Raw genomic sequence first — 13,830 nt, forward strand, 5'->3', positions numbered from 1 at the left:
ATTTGTCCATTTGTAATTATTTAGCAAATAATAGTTTCACTAACAAATTTGTAAGAGTAGGGACAATTACTTGTTAAATAGTTGACCTCTTTTAGAAGAAACTAGAAACTAATTTTGTTATTGGTTGCTAAGTTATTTTTAATCTCACCCATTGATTGAGAATCAATCTCGACCATTGTATTTCCAATTGTAGTATAGAAGGGGGTCAGGGGGCATTTGTAGAACACAAGTTTGAGAAGTACTTCTAGTGTTAGCAAATGCATTTGAAGTGATAGAAAATAATCTTTTAGTGTGAGCAAGGGCATAGTGATAAAGTTGGAGATAACAATGGAGGAATATCAACATGAGGAATTGGGAGATTGCCGAAGTTCTGCTAGTAAGAGGCAAGGAATTATGCATCTCTTGATTTGGTGAAGTTTAATATAATCCCTCATCTATAGAATTGGTTTTGCCTTAGGGTTTTCCCAAAGATGATTTGTCCAAAAATATTGTATCAGTATGTTACTATTTTCTTTCCATATTTTTGGATGAAGTTGTAGTTGTGTTATTTTTCAAGATTAACTGTGAATTAATTTTTGACAGTTAAATAATCTTTATAAGATATAAGAGATTAATAATCAATGACTGCAATAGAAATTTTTACATATCATATACATCATAGTTATGTAATCCTCTAGCCATAGGCAAGTTTTACTTTTTTTATTTATAGGGCCATGTGGTTGAAATTGAATACAGTTGTGGTTTGACAAAGTACTCATAACACCGAGTGGTAAAATTTCTCCTTATTACACCAAGGGCGTACCTATACTAAGGTTGTTCAACCTCAAAATTCAATCTACGGTGGAAATTATTGGAGACACGATGCAAGATGATAAAATTAATCCTAATGTGGATTTCCATTTTCTCTTCATTCGTTGGTTTTCTACAAAGTTTTCTTTATATCATAAGCTTCAAAAAGTTTCATGAGTGCTTGATTGAGGGTAGTTGTATAGCTTCGGCCGCGTGGCTGCTATATTTGCTGCACAACAGTCACTAGGACCCACCACAAATACAACACACAACTTTTGCCTAGAAAGTAAGAATCCTTCAACACCTGCTTCTCTCTATCTGATCCAAATGGAATCATTCTTGAATCTTTTTGATTGCTATTCATTTTTTATAATATTATATCTGAAAGTATAATGCTTGTAAGGGAAACATGGTTTTTAGCATGATTTATTTTAAATTTGTTTATCTCAATGTCTCTAAAAATGAATACCAAATTTTCTTAATTTCTGTTTCAAAATTTTTAATAGTAGGGGTTACATTTGCAACATTTTTTTACTATGTTCAACTATTTCAATTTGGTATGTTATATGAAAACACCATTTCATGACTAACATTTCAAATTCTAGATGTATAATATATAACACCCATCCCTATCTTGTTATCCCCCCACATCTATCCATAGACCATAGCCCTACTATCTTGAAATTAAGGTTCTTTTGTCTCCCTATCCTGGAAACTCATCCCATCATAATGCCATCCTAACATACCCTAGTGCTAGTTTTACAACAGTGACAAGGAAACTTATCCCAACATAATGCCATCCTAGCATACCCTAGTGTTGGTGTTACATTGGTTATATATTAATAATAACACAAAATTGTGTTGTATTATTGGATTTATAAGCCTTTTTTTTCTTCATATAGACATGGTTCAAGCATAGGCTCTCTTTGTATAAAAGTTTTGTGCTCAATCTCTAAAAATAATATAGTGAAATTTCATGACTTAACAATCCTTCTTCGAGTTTCTTATGCGACCTCATTTAGTAGGGGTTTTTTGCATTTTTAATGCTTTCTTCCTATAAGACAATTTCAGTTTGTGTTTGATTTGTTCAAAGAGTAGGGTTTGTTTCACCTTATTGGAGACTTACTGTGGTATCCAACATATTTTAAACTAGTTGGTTTTTGTATCATATATCACTTGAGGTGTAATTTCTATAATTTTGGGCATTTGTAGGGTTGCTATAGCATTTTTTTCTTTTAATGGATATATTATGAATGGTTCTAATTTGATGCAGGAGCATCTTGGCCATTACGTTATCCTGCTAATTTTGTTAGTTGTTGTCGAGTTACAACAATTGCCAAGTGCCAATAAATTTTTAGTATCAACCGAGTGAAATTTTTCCAATGTCATGTTAACATACTGGTTAGCATGTTATCCTATTTATTCTTCTAGTATTGATCGACTGATCTTTTAAGTGTCGATTTGGTCAGTTGCAGTGTTAGCCAAGCATGCAGTGTTTGCCATGTTGTAGTGTTTTCCAAGTTACAATGTTGGTTGAGTTATCCTGTATTGGCTGAGTGTTCCTGTTGGTGCTGAGTGATCCTGTATGTGCTGAGTGTCAGTATTTGTCTTGGTCCTTTTTTGACCAAGTTTTCTGTGTCTGGTTCTAGTTTGGGCCAAACTTGTACGTATTTAATTTTGTGATGGGTATTTAATATTTGTGGAGAGCCAACTTGTGGCTTGGTTATGCATTTAATGTAAGGGTTTATTTAGTTGGTAATTTGTAGCAAGCCAACTTGTGGCTGTGCAAGTATTTAAGGGGATCTTGGGTAGAGTCTTAATCATAATTTGGTAGAGGAGTAGCTTGGAGATAGAAGTTTGCATTTGAATTTGGAGATCTTTTATTCTTTGAAAGATGTATTCTTCTTTGTAATGGTCGTAACCCAAAAGGCCGTATTGCCATGCAATTTGAACGTAAACTTCTTGATTCAAATATATAAAATATTATCTCTTTGGATCTAAATCTCTTTCCTCTTGTTCTTTTTCTACTGTGTGTTTGTTTGCTAGTTTTTGGATCACCTCATTTTGGGGTACATCCAAATTCGCGTTGCACCAATTAGCATCATAGCTTAATTATTCTTGAGTGTGCAAGCATATTGTCGAAGTGTGAGGTAGTTTGTACTAGGACCCTGGTTGGATGAATTTTATTTGAGAAGATTTTGATTTTGGAAGTCTTAGCTTGTTGGTGAATTTGGTGTAGGGTGGCAAATATGTGGATTCAATCTGCACTTGCAAAGGACTCGTCGCTCATTCCTTGTTTATATGAGTAAAGATAGTTCGTGGAAGGAGAGATGCAGATCTAGACTTATTTGACATGTTGATGAAACTTGCAGTCGGAGTAGAAGCTATTGAGTTAGTGTAAGACCGTGGAAGACATATCGATGATGTTGAGAGCAACGAGTATGATTTTTTTTGGGATGATTTACATGAAAGGATTGATAACCTGGAAGAGTCTGATTTGAATTGGCATCTAAGGATTAGAAAGAAGGTTATTTGACCAGTTAAATAGATTATGAAGAGAAGAAGACAAATCATGGAAATACATGATGATTTTGTTGAAGTTGATGAAGTATCTTTTGGTTTTCATGAGCAGATGGATAGATTTGACATGGAAATTGCAAGGTACTTTGTTGTGCATAAAGAGATTGTTAAAGAGGAGAGTTTCACTTATGTTGGTAAGGAATTAGATGTTGTTATTATTTAAAATGATGTTAATGTTGAAATGGATGTGATTGAGGACTTATCTGTTGGGTGAACCCACAATAATGGGTTCCACTTTAGTGGACGAACAAAAATGAAAAAAATTGCAAAATGGGAAATTGAGTTTACCATATGTTCACGTGAACATACAAAATATGTTCGCGTGAACTTTTCTTTTAATCATGTTCGTGCAAACATATTTCGTATGTTCGCGCGAACATATGTGATAAATATGTTCGCGCAAACATGATAAGCATGTTAGCGCGAACATACGTTCACGTGAACATGGTAAACATGTTCGTGCGAACGCCATGTTCGCACGAACATGCAAAATCACAAAAAGTTTAACCTTTTTTTCATTTTTTTTTGTTGCTCTTTTGACTTCCATAATTGCAAGAGAATGATCTCCTACTGTAAAATAAAAAATTTCAAAATGTGCTACTCGGAGCAAGCTTTCCAACAACTATAATTTTAATACATAATTTAATCAATTAAGACTTTCAAATATGAGTTTAACTCATTATAGGTTCATTACCGATTAAACATCAACCGACTTTGACACCTCGGAAAAATTAGTAAATTAGGTCAATTTTTTTTTGAAAAATATGGAGGAATTGGCTTATTGAGATACCTTTCTATTAAAAAAAAAATGGTTTATGATAAATTGACTTCAAATTATCTATGTCAAACGAAACGTATGTCTGAATTGCGGTTCATGTCACTTCAAAACTTCATAAACTATACAATATTCAACCAAAATAAATCAAACCAAATGCATCCTCTAGATATTGATGTTAAAAATCTAACGTTGAAAGAATTACTTCATTATCATTTCTAGAAAAAAGTTATGTGTGTCAAACAGACTGTCACTTTTTAAAATATTGAATTTTATTATGTACCACTTTTTAGAGGAGATAAAAAAAATTAACATAAATAATTTTTTTTTAAAGATTAAAAAATATGGTTACAAAGTAGGAACAAAGAACTCAAAATCACTAGTTTATGTCATCTTGAAATTATTTATAGTTTTGGAGATATAGTCACTTGAACGTGACGTTTGTTGCAAAAATATTGATTTCAGTGTCAAAATTGGTCAAAAAGTGGAACCCATTATTTGGGATCACCCTGTTGCTATCGTTGTTGATCCAGAGTTATATGTTCATTCTATTATGGATGTGATTGATATGGATGTTGCTTATGATAAGAAGATGAATTCACTTACTGGTGATGTGGTTGAGGGTTTCAAAGATATTATTGATGTTGATTTACATGATACTATTTTTGTTGATATGGATTTGAACTTATATGTTATTGTTGAGATGCTGAAGGATATAGGTGTTGTTATTAATGTGCATTTTGATGATGTTGTTGAACTACATGTTGCTAGAAGAATGAGTATATATATTGTTATGAGTATGGATGACATAGGGTTATTGTTCCATGTTCTTGATATGGATTCATTTCCTATTGATTTGGTGGAGGATTTCTATATTTTGGATTTATATGATTTTACTATTATGGATCTGAGTTCATATGTTGTTGCTGATCATGTTTGTGATTTGGATAATTGTTACTGATATGATTTTCATGTATGAGGATGATGTTATGGATGATGGTGATGATAAGTTGTAGATGGAGCATTGTGATCTTCAGTTGAGTTCGTATGTTGATTGGTTGGATGAGATTCTGATTTTTGAATGGATGAAGCATAAATGGTTGATTTTCATATTTGATTTTTTATCCATGATGGAGTGGAGACCTTTTGTGAAGATGAAGCTGAGTGCCTAATTTTCTTTTGGACACAAAATATGGGACACATTTTTCTATTTACCTAGGGAGTCTAATGTAGGAGCATCTAAGGTCTTTTCTATTTACCCCAGTAGTCTAATGTAGGAGCATCTTGGCTGTCACGTTATCTCATTGATTTTGTTGGTTGCTGCCAAGTTATAACAATTGCCGAGTGCCAATAAATTTTCACTATCAGCTGAGTTGAATTTTTCTGACTCTGTGTTGACATACTGGTTAGCGCGTTATCCCATTTATTATGGCAGTATTGATCGAGCGATCTTTCAAGTGCCGAGTCGGTCGATTGCAGTGTTAATCGAGCATGCAGTGTTTGCCGAGTTGCAATATTGGCCGAGTTATCCTGTATTGGCCGAGTGTTCCTTCATGTGTCAAGTGTTCCTATTGGTGCTGAGTGATCCTATATGTACCGAGTGCTAGTATTTGTCTTGGTCCTTCTTTGACTAAGTTTTTTGTGTTTGGTTCTAGTTTAAGCCAACCTTGTGTGTATTTAATTTTGTGATGGGTATTCAATATTTATTGAGAGTCGACTTGTGGCTTGGTTATACATTTAATGTAAGAGTTTATTTATTTGGTAATTTGTAACAGGCCAACTTGTGGTTGTGCAAGTATTTAAGGGGATCTTGGGTAGAGTCTTAATCATAATTTGGTAGAGGAGTCTTAGTTGGAGTAGCTTGGAGATTGGTTCTTCTTTGAAAGATGTATTCTTCTTTGTAATAGTCATAACTCAAAAGGTTGTACTGTCGGGCACGTTGAATGTAAACTTCTTGATTGAATATATGAAATATTGTCTCTTTGGATCTGAATCTTGTTCCTCTTGTTCTTTTTTCGTTGTGTGTTTGTTTGCTAGTTTCTGGATCACCTTGTTTTGGGGTACATCCATATTCGCACTGCATCATAATTGCTATCATGTTTCCATTAATGAAAAGGACTGCCTTCTTCCACAAAAACTATTATTAGTTTTTATTGCACAAGAATCTATGGTAAAAGTTAATCTTGGGATCGATTTTCCTTTGATGCATTTTAGGTCACTTTTTTTCTTGTTCTCTTCATACTGAGAAAGGATACTATGAGACATTATCTAGAGTTAAGAATCAATTTTTTAATTCTTATCCAAATAAAAGACCATTTACATAATTATTAATGATTTTAGAATACTAAGTTGGATTAAAAAGAAAGATTTTAAAATTAAACTACATGCCCAATACTACTTTAAACTTGAAGAAAAAAGTCACATGTCATCATATTACCAAAAAAAATAGCTGAAAAAAAACCTCTAAGGAAAAACTTATATCATCTAAGGCAATGCTTTGTGCAAGAAGAATTTTTCCTCGAGGAAGTTTTAAGAATTGTGTTGCTTAATCTTACATAGTAAATTGGACATCCAAATGTACTCAACATAATATTGTCTGATTCTTCAAAGGATGACTATATCAATAGGCTAACTCCAAATTGGACTTGGAGTTATTGCTTAAAATAATGACACCAACATTTAGATAGGCATCTTCCTTTGGATATAACATTCCCATTAAATTTCAAAAGTCACTCTAGAGATGAGCTTCCTTTGGATTTAAGAACAAAAAAGGGGGCTCGTATAAGCATACAAATCATAGCTTGAACAAAGATTGTATAGGGTTGAAGGTGGAATTGCTCTAATGAATGAACACACTAAAAAAAGCATCAACCTTTCAAATATATTACCAAGCTATTAAATAAGTATCATTTTTTCTTTTCTTTTCCAATGAATTAAAGGACTTGGTAGCTTGTTTGAATTTCTATCCAATTTTACATGTAACCTTGAAGTATGTAACACTTTCTATTTAATATTAGTTTGTTATTTTTGTATCTGTTCCTTGTATATGATTTCTATTTTATGAAAATAAATCAATAATTTGATTTTATGTTCAATTTTCTTGGTAGGTTTTTAAATTTTAAGCAAAATCTTAATTCTATAGACTAAGAAAGTCTTGAATTCAAACATTCGTAGTACATATATATTTTTCATTTTATTAAAGTAAAACTAACACTATTTGAAAAACTTGAAAATATTTATAAATACATACAAACTATGTAGACAATCTAATAAATATGTAAAACATGTCAGTGTATTAAACCATGTGTGTAGAATTTAATAAAGAACATGTAAATACAGATAGTCCATCCAGTCAAACATGTAAATAAATCATGTAAATATGTCGGTAAACAAATGATAAGTGTAACAAACATAAAGTGTCCATAAAATACACAACCCAAATGACAAAGAGTACATGTGACAAATGCCTATAAAATCATGTCTCTAAAGTCATTAGTCCTCTAAAACATGCGCGAACCAAGATGATCTAAGTGTCTTTGTAGAATAAAACATCATAACTATAATCATAATCTAAAATGTAAATTCATATGTATAGCTATTTAAAATTACCTAAGACATTTTAATAAAGTTTGTATAACCTTTTTACCTTGGATTTAGATTTAGCCAATAAAATAATAATCATTATGCCACATAAGATGACTTGTGGAGTCATTGTCCCTATGTAATTGCTTCATTTCTCCATGGTCTTTGTTTGTCAAACCTCTAAAATTTAATCTTATTAGTAAAAAAAAGTAATTAAGTGTCAAGATTTTGTGTTTTCAAGGAATTTATTTGTCTTCCATCTTACTACTGCATTTCAAAATTCATAAAATTCTAGTTAAAAATCATAAAAGATTAAGTGGAACTTTAGAATCACACATTTCTAATTGATTAACTCCAAAAGTAAATGAGGTTAATGGGCTACCCAAAAATAAGTATTTTCCATTGATCTAAAAATAGCTCATCCTTAAACATCACAAACTAAGAAAAAATTGAAGGGAAAAATACACATTTGTTATAGATTCATTAATCATCAAATGATATAACTACCCTTGGAGTTCAAAGTTGAAATAAAGAAAGATAACATCTTGAAAGAAAAATTAATGGTGACATGAAACTCAACATGACAAGAGGTCTTAAGGGGATCATTTTTAATAAATAAAATAATAATGTTTCATTTTTTTGTGTATAATGATTTAGTTGAGAAAGTCATCCGCACAATGGGAAAGCACACAAAATACACATAAATGTATGACAACACGCCTCAATTTGGTCTCTATAAGAGTTCGATGTGAAAAATTTCATCTTCTTGAGTCAAAACAAGTTCAAGTGTGCGAAACTTCAAGTTTTAAAATGCCCTACAATTTATTGTCTTTTAAATGATTTTGTGATGTGATCTTAATGCTTCTCGCTTGTCTCTAGCGAGCTCTCAAAATGTCTGTTTTGAATCAAAACACCAACCTTTAAATTTCAAGTGGTTAAGGAATAGGGTTCCTATCCGAAATCTTAACCTCATTCGAAAAAAAGAGTTAAGAAAAGAATTCCAAACAGGCTCCAAACCTTAACCTCCATCCCAAAGAAAGTTGAGTAGGAAATCATAACAACGTGTTTTGGAGCAAAATATTAACCTCTTAAAAAAGGGAAGGTTAGGCGGGATTGCCTCATTGCCAAATTCAAGATTAAAAATGAAGAGGTGAATTAACCTCTATAAAGTTGGTTATTGGGTGTTCGTACCAAAAAGCACATAGAAAAATATATATATTCTCTCCATTTGGATGGAATCGAAAATGTTACTCTCAAATGTTTGATTGATGATGAATTCATAACATTGCAGATATCGGCTTGGAAAGTACGAAATGATTGCAAAGTATTTGGGTTCGACAGCCTTGAGATGATTCCAAGGGCAGATCATATGAAAGTTTCTTGAACCTTATATCAATTCCTGTTAGATCAATCTAATGTTGTAAAGGTCTTGCTAATTCATCTGCACGGAGACCAACAAATGTGAACTGTCTCATGGTTCGATGGAGTAGTTTCAAATATGAAGGGCTTCAATGCCTCCATCCGATTCAGACTTGAGTTAAGATGTGGATTGCTGAATTAAGATTCTCAAGCTCTTGTTTAATTGATAAGAGAGATCTCCAAATACAAAGTCAAATGACTAACTCCACTGACTAGCATCCCAATTGCGCCTGTAGTTCTTCCTATCATTGTACGAAAGCAAAGCTATTGCAATTGATGATAATGCCACTGTCAGGCTGATGGAAGTATTATTAGTTGTCATCTTTGAAACTCTTAAGGTTGGAGTTTAAAGCCATGGAGAGTTCTCATGAAGAAGCATATCAAAAATCTTTGATGAGTTATTGCTCAAAAGCTCATAATAATAAGCTCCTTGCTAAGAGTAATTGCAAGATACATACAAAATGGAAGGAACTATTAAATGAAGTATTTAGAGACTTCCAAGCAAATGTAAATGGTGGGTGTAGTAGAATTCAATAAGCTTCTATACCATCTTTTCCGTGGGTCAAAATACAAGCATTGATTAAATATGAAAAAAAAATGGTCCCTTTTAAATATCACACATTAAGGGAAAAATTAAGCTTTGAAAACAAAAGTCAACTAAATAACTATATAACATTTTTAGTTAAGAATGAAGCTTAATGTGTGATATTTAAGTCGTCCTGAAAAATACAAAGATCACACATATAAGTCAATGAATTGTTCAACAAAGTAGATGAAACTTGAAATTCTCCACTTTGTTCAAACCAAATCTCTCAAAAAGACACAACCTCAAGGAATGATAATGGTGAATATGTGATTGCTAGTAAACTAGGGATCTATGAATTGGAATAAATCTACACTCTCATGTCAGTGGGGTTAGTTATTTGATAGATCTATCCTCAAAGTTCATATCTTTCAAGTATGATTTTGTAAACAATGATTTCTCTCATTATGAGTTGATTTTATAGAGGTTAATTAACCTCTCCCAAAACATGTGTTTGAGAGGTAGTTATAACCACAGAATGGGTAGTTTTTGACCTCAAGTCTATATGAGGGGTCATTTTTCTTTGTAAAAGAGAGGACTTTTTGGACTTTGGAATTTGGGAACACTTATCTTAGAATTTTAGTGATAAGAAAATTTTGGAAAGTGTGCATAGATTTTGTCTTTGTAATTGAAAATTTCTTTTATGTTCTTGGTGCAAGAAAATAAAGGAAAGTGCATTTTGATTTCTCTTTCTAAAAATCTGAATTGTTCAAGCATGAAAGTTTGAATCTTTTTGTAGTAAATGCTTTCATGGTAGTATACAAATGTTTATGGATATTGAATCAATGTTGTGCTAAGATGATTATCTTCAAGCGTAGGTCTTGACTGTCCTTATTAGCAATTTACATTAATCCAAGAAAGCTTTGAATTCGTTTGGTGCATTCGTCGTCAATAGCTTTCTCACTTCAAGTTCGAATACATCTTTATTCCAAAAAATCTGAAAAAAATTACATCTTATAAGGGAGTTGCCCCTCTAAACGCAGAGGAAGGCTGCATATCTGGGGTCTATCCAACTCTTGGAGAAATTGATTTGCCACACATTCCATTGGGCAAAATCACACATTTTTCAAGTGACAAATCTATTTACTAACATGAAGTAATAAGGATAGACCTTATAACTACCAACGCTAGCATGAGAAGTACAACAGTAAAGTAATAAATCCTCTTTCAATTGCTATCAACTATTTGACCAAAATAAGCTTGAAAAAATAAGTCAATTTTGACTATTTCATGGTGTTCTTGTCATTTCATGAGATGTGGAAATGCTTTATGCTTAACTAATTTTTAATTTTAATTTTTTCATTGAACAGAGAAATTCTTGAGATCCCACAAAACTGCAGGCATTGGCCTTTCTATTTCCAAACTCTAATTTCATGAATCAGAAAATTAACAATTTTTTTGTTCTAATAAATGATAGCCAAGCAAGCCCATATTACATAAATTTCTCGTTATAACAAAATCAATCCAAATTAGTTGAAGTGTGTGATAGTAGTTGCTGATTTGGCATCTTTCGTGGTTGTTGCCATGGTTCTTGTGTCCACCAATTTGTGAAAAATCCATCTCTATTTTGAGTCAAAATAAGTTTGAATATATCAAATGTTAAGCTTTGAAAGGGCCAATTATCCATTGTATTTTTAATGATTTTCTCATCCTGATGCACCCATTTTATCTCTAGCTCCATCTAGCACTTCAAATTTTTAGAATCTAGTTTGCTCAGGCTATTTTATATGTTGTGAAACAGTGTTGCTTGCAGGGATGGAGTAAAATTATATGTGAGTCTGATTCCCAGGTAGTGGTGAACATGCTTTCTTCGCAAGAGCTTGAGGATGTTTGTTGGCAGCTGGCCACTGTTGTTAAGCAGATTCTTTTCTTCTCTTCCTCTTTTCAGTTCACTAGGTTCACGTTTATTCCTCGTTAATGGAATAGAACTGCTGATTGTTTAGCCAAATGGGCTTCTAGTCATGATCCGGGTTGGAATATTAGAGATAGGAGGCAACTGTCCTTTGAGATGGTGCAAGAATTTGATGATCTTGTTGCTCAGGATCGAGCTCCTTGTTGAGCTCTCCTTGTTATATTCCTTTTTGTCTTAATAAATTTTTACCCCTCTATTTGCAAAAGTTGTTGCAGATTAATGGAAGGAACCAAAATATGTGTTTTCCACTTAATCATTAACCATAAACCTTTAAAAATGTTAAGATTTGAGGTCAAAACATGTGTTTCACTTTGAAATCTTAACCTCTCCATCAAAAAAAAAATTAAGATAAATTTCCAAAACACATATTCTGAACCATTAACCTTAACCTCCCATCCAAAAAGATCAAGATACACGAATTTCTAAAACAATTATTAACCTTTCTATGATAGAAAATGCGTCTTCGTCATGAATGAACTGAAAGAACGAAGATATTTCTTCAAGGTATTCAATGGAGGCTTTGAAATTCTAAAACCAAGATAATGAACAGAGGAATCACTCGGGAATCGAGAGTCTTGAAAAGAAAATGCGAAGCAGCCCGTACCTTAATTCCAACCCGCTCATCTTTGATACTTCCAAAGCACTCAATGGAGAAGATCTAGAGCCTTGATAAAAAGTACCACTGTTACAAAACTATGCAATAAGCATGAGAGAATAACTATGAATGGACAGCTACCAGGCCCAACCATACATGTTCACAATGGACATTATGAAGAAGCTCTGCAGCTTTTTCAACAAATACAGAATGAAGGTGTATCACCCAATAAGTTTACTTTCACCAGCGTTTTAAAAACCTGTGCGGGGTTGACGGATTTGGAACGGGGTATAGAGATTCAGGATCAGATTAGGAAGACAGAGATCGATATTGATGTTGTTGTGGAGAATGCGCTTCTTGATTTGCATTCAAAATGTGGAAGGTTGTACAATGCACGACATCTGTTTGACAAAATGGTTAACCAAAATTTAGTTTCATGGAGTTCTATTATTACAAGATATGCCCGAGCCGGGTTATATGAAGAAGCTCTAGAACTCTTTGGGTATATATATATATATATATATATATAAATCTGGATTGGGATTGTACCACTCTGGCTACAGTTGTGGGAGTATGTGCAAATCTTGAAGACATGGAACTGGGTAAGCAACTCCACTGCCACTCTCTAAAATCTCAATTTAATTCCAACGTTGCTGTGGGAACTGCCCTTGTTGATATGTATGTCAAGTGTGGGAGTATAGAGGGTGGACATACAGTGTTTGATAGAATGTCAGAGCGGAATGTTGTGTTGTGGACAATGAGGATTGCAGGGTATGCTCAACACGGCAATGCTGAGAACACTCTGAAACTCTTCCCAAAATGCTTTCAGCAGGGACGAAAGCTGATGAATACGCCTTTTCCATTGTTCTTAGTATATATGGAACATTTGCAACTCTCAAGAATGTGAAACAACTCCATAGCCACAGCTTGAAAACTGGATTTCTGTCTCACATTCTGGATATGCCCACCATGGCTATGGCAAAGAAGCTATCCAACTCTTTGAGAAAATGCAACAAGAAAATGTGGTACCCAATCACGTAACCTTCGTTGCTGTCCTATCTGCTTGCTGCCGTGAAGGCCTTGTCAGTGAAGGACACTTCTACTTCAATCACATGATTAATCATGGTATTGCACCTCATATGGAGCACTACACTTGTATGATTGGGCTACTTGGACATATTGGGCATCTGGATAAGGTAGAAGAGCTTATTAACCACATGCCATTTGAACCCGATTTTGTGGCTTGGTGGACATTGCTCGGTGCCCGCAGAAACCATGGTAATATTCGGCTAGGAAAGCATGTTGCAGATTGTATTTGGAAGATAAAACCACAGGACCCTGGAACTTATGCATTGCTGTCAAACATTGCCACTATATTTAGTGTCTCTTAGAAGTCTCAACACACCAAGACAACCAATTGACGTTCCTTAAGAAATAGATGATAATGTGGAAGACCGCAATCACTACTGAAGTAATTAAGCCGATAGGCTTCTCCTATGGAGCTAAGGCTCCAAAATAAATGCATTTAGTGTCTCACACACAGTCAGCTGTCTCACGCAATTAATAAGCAACCTAGGCACTACATATTGTTGAAT

General features: G+C 33.5%; 1 protein-coding gene across 1 annotated transcript; it reads left to right on the forward strand.

The window, feature by feature from the left end:
* The first annotated feature begins 12,360 nt into the window (after positions 1-12,360).
* On the forward strand, positions 12,361-13,626 carry LOC149544803 (putative pentatricopeptide repeat-containing protein At3g15130). The gene is made up of 3 exons (XM_089796009.1): positions 12,361-12,676; positions 12,799-13,106; positions 13,156-13,626. Exons 1-3 carry the CDS (start codon positions 12,361-12,363, stop codon positions 13,624-13,626), a joined length of 1,095 nt encoding a protein of 364 aa, XP_089652135.1.
* The last annotated feature ends 204 nt before the right edge of the window (positions 13,627-13,830 follow it).

Source organism: Cupressus sempervirens, chromosome 8, assembly GCF_028749045.1.
Source record: "Cupressus sempervirens isolate cs-2001-9-10 chromosome 8, ASM2874904v1, whole genome shotgun sequence".
Lineage (NCBI taxonomy): Eukaryota > Viridiplantae > Streptophyta > Pinopsida > Cupressales > Cupressaceae > Cupressus > Cupressus sempervirens.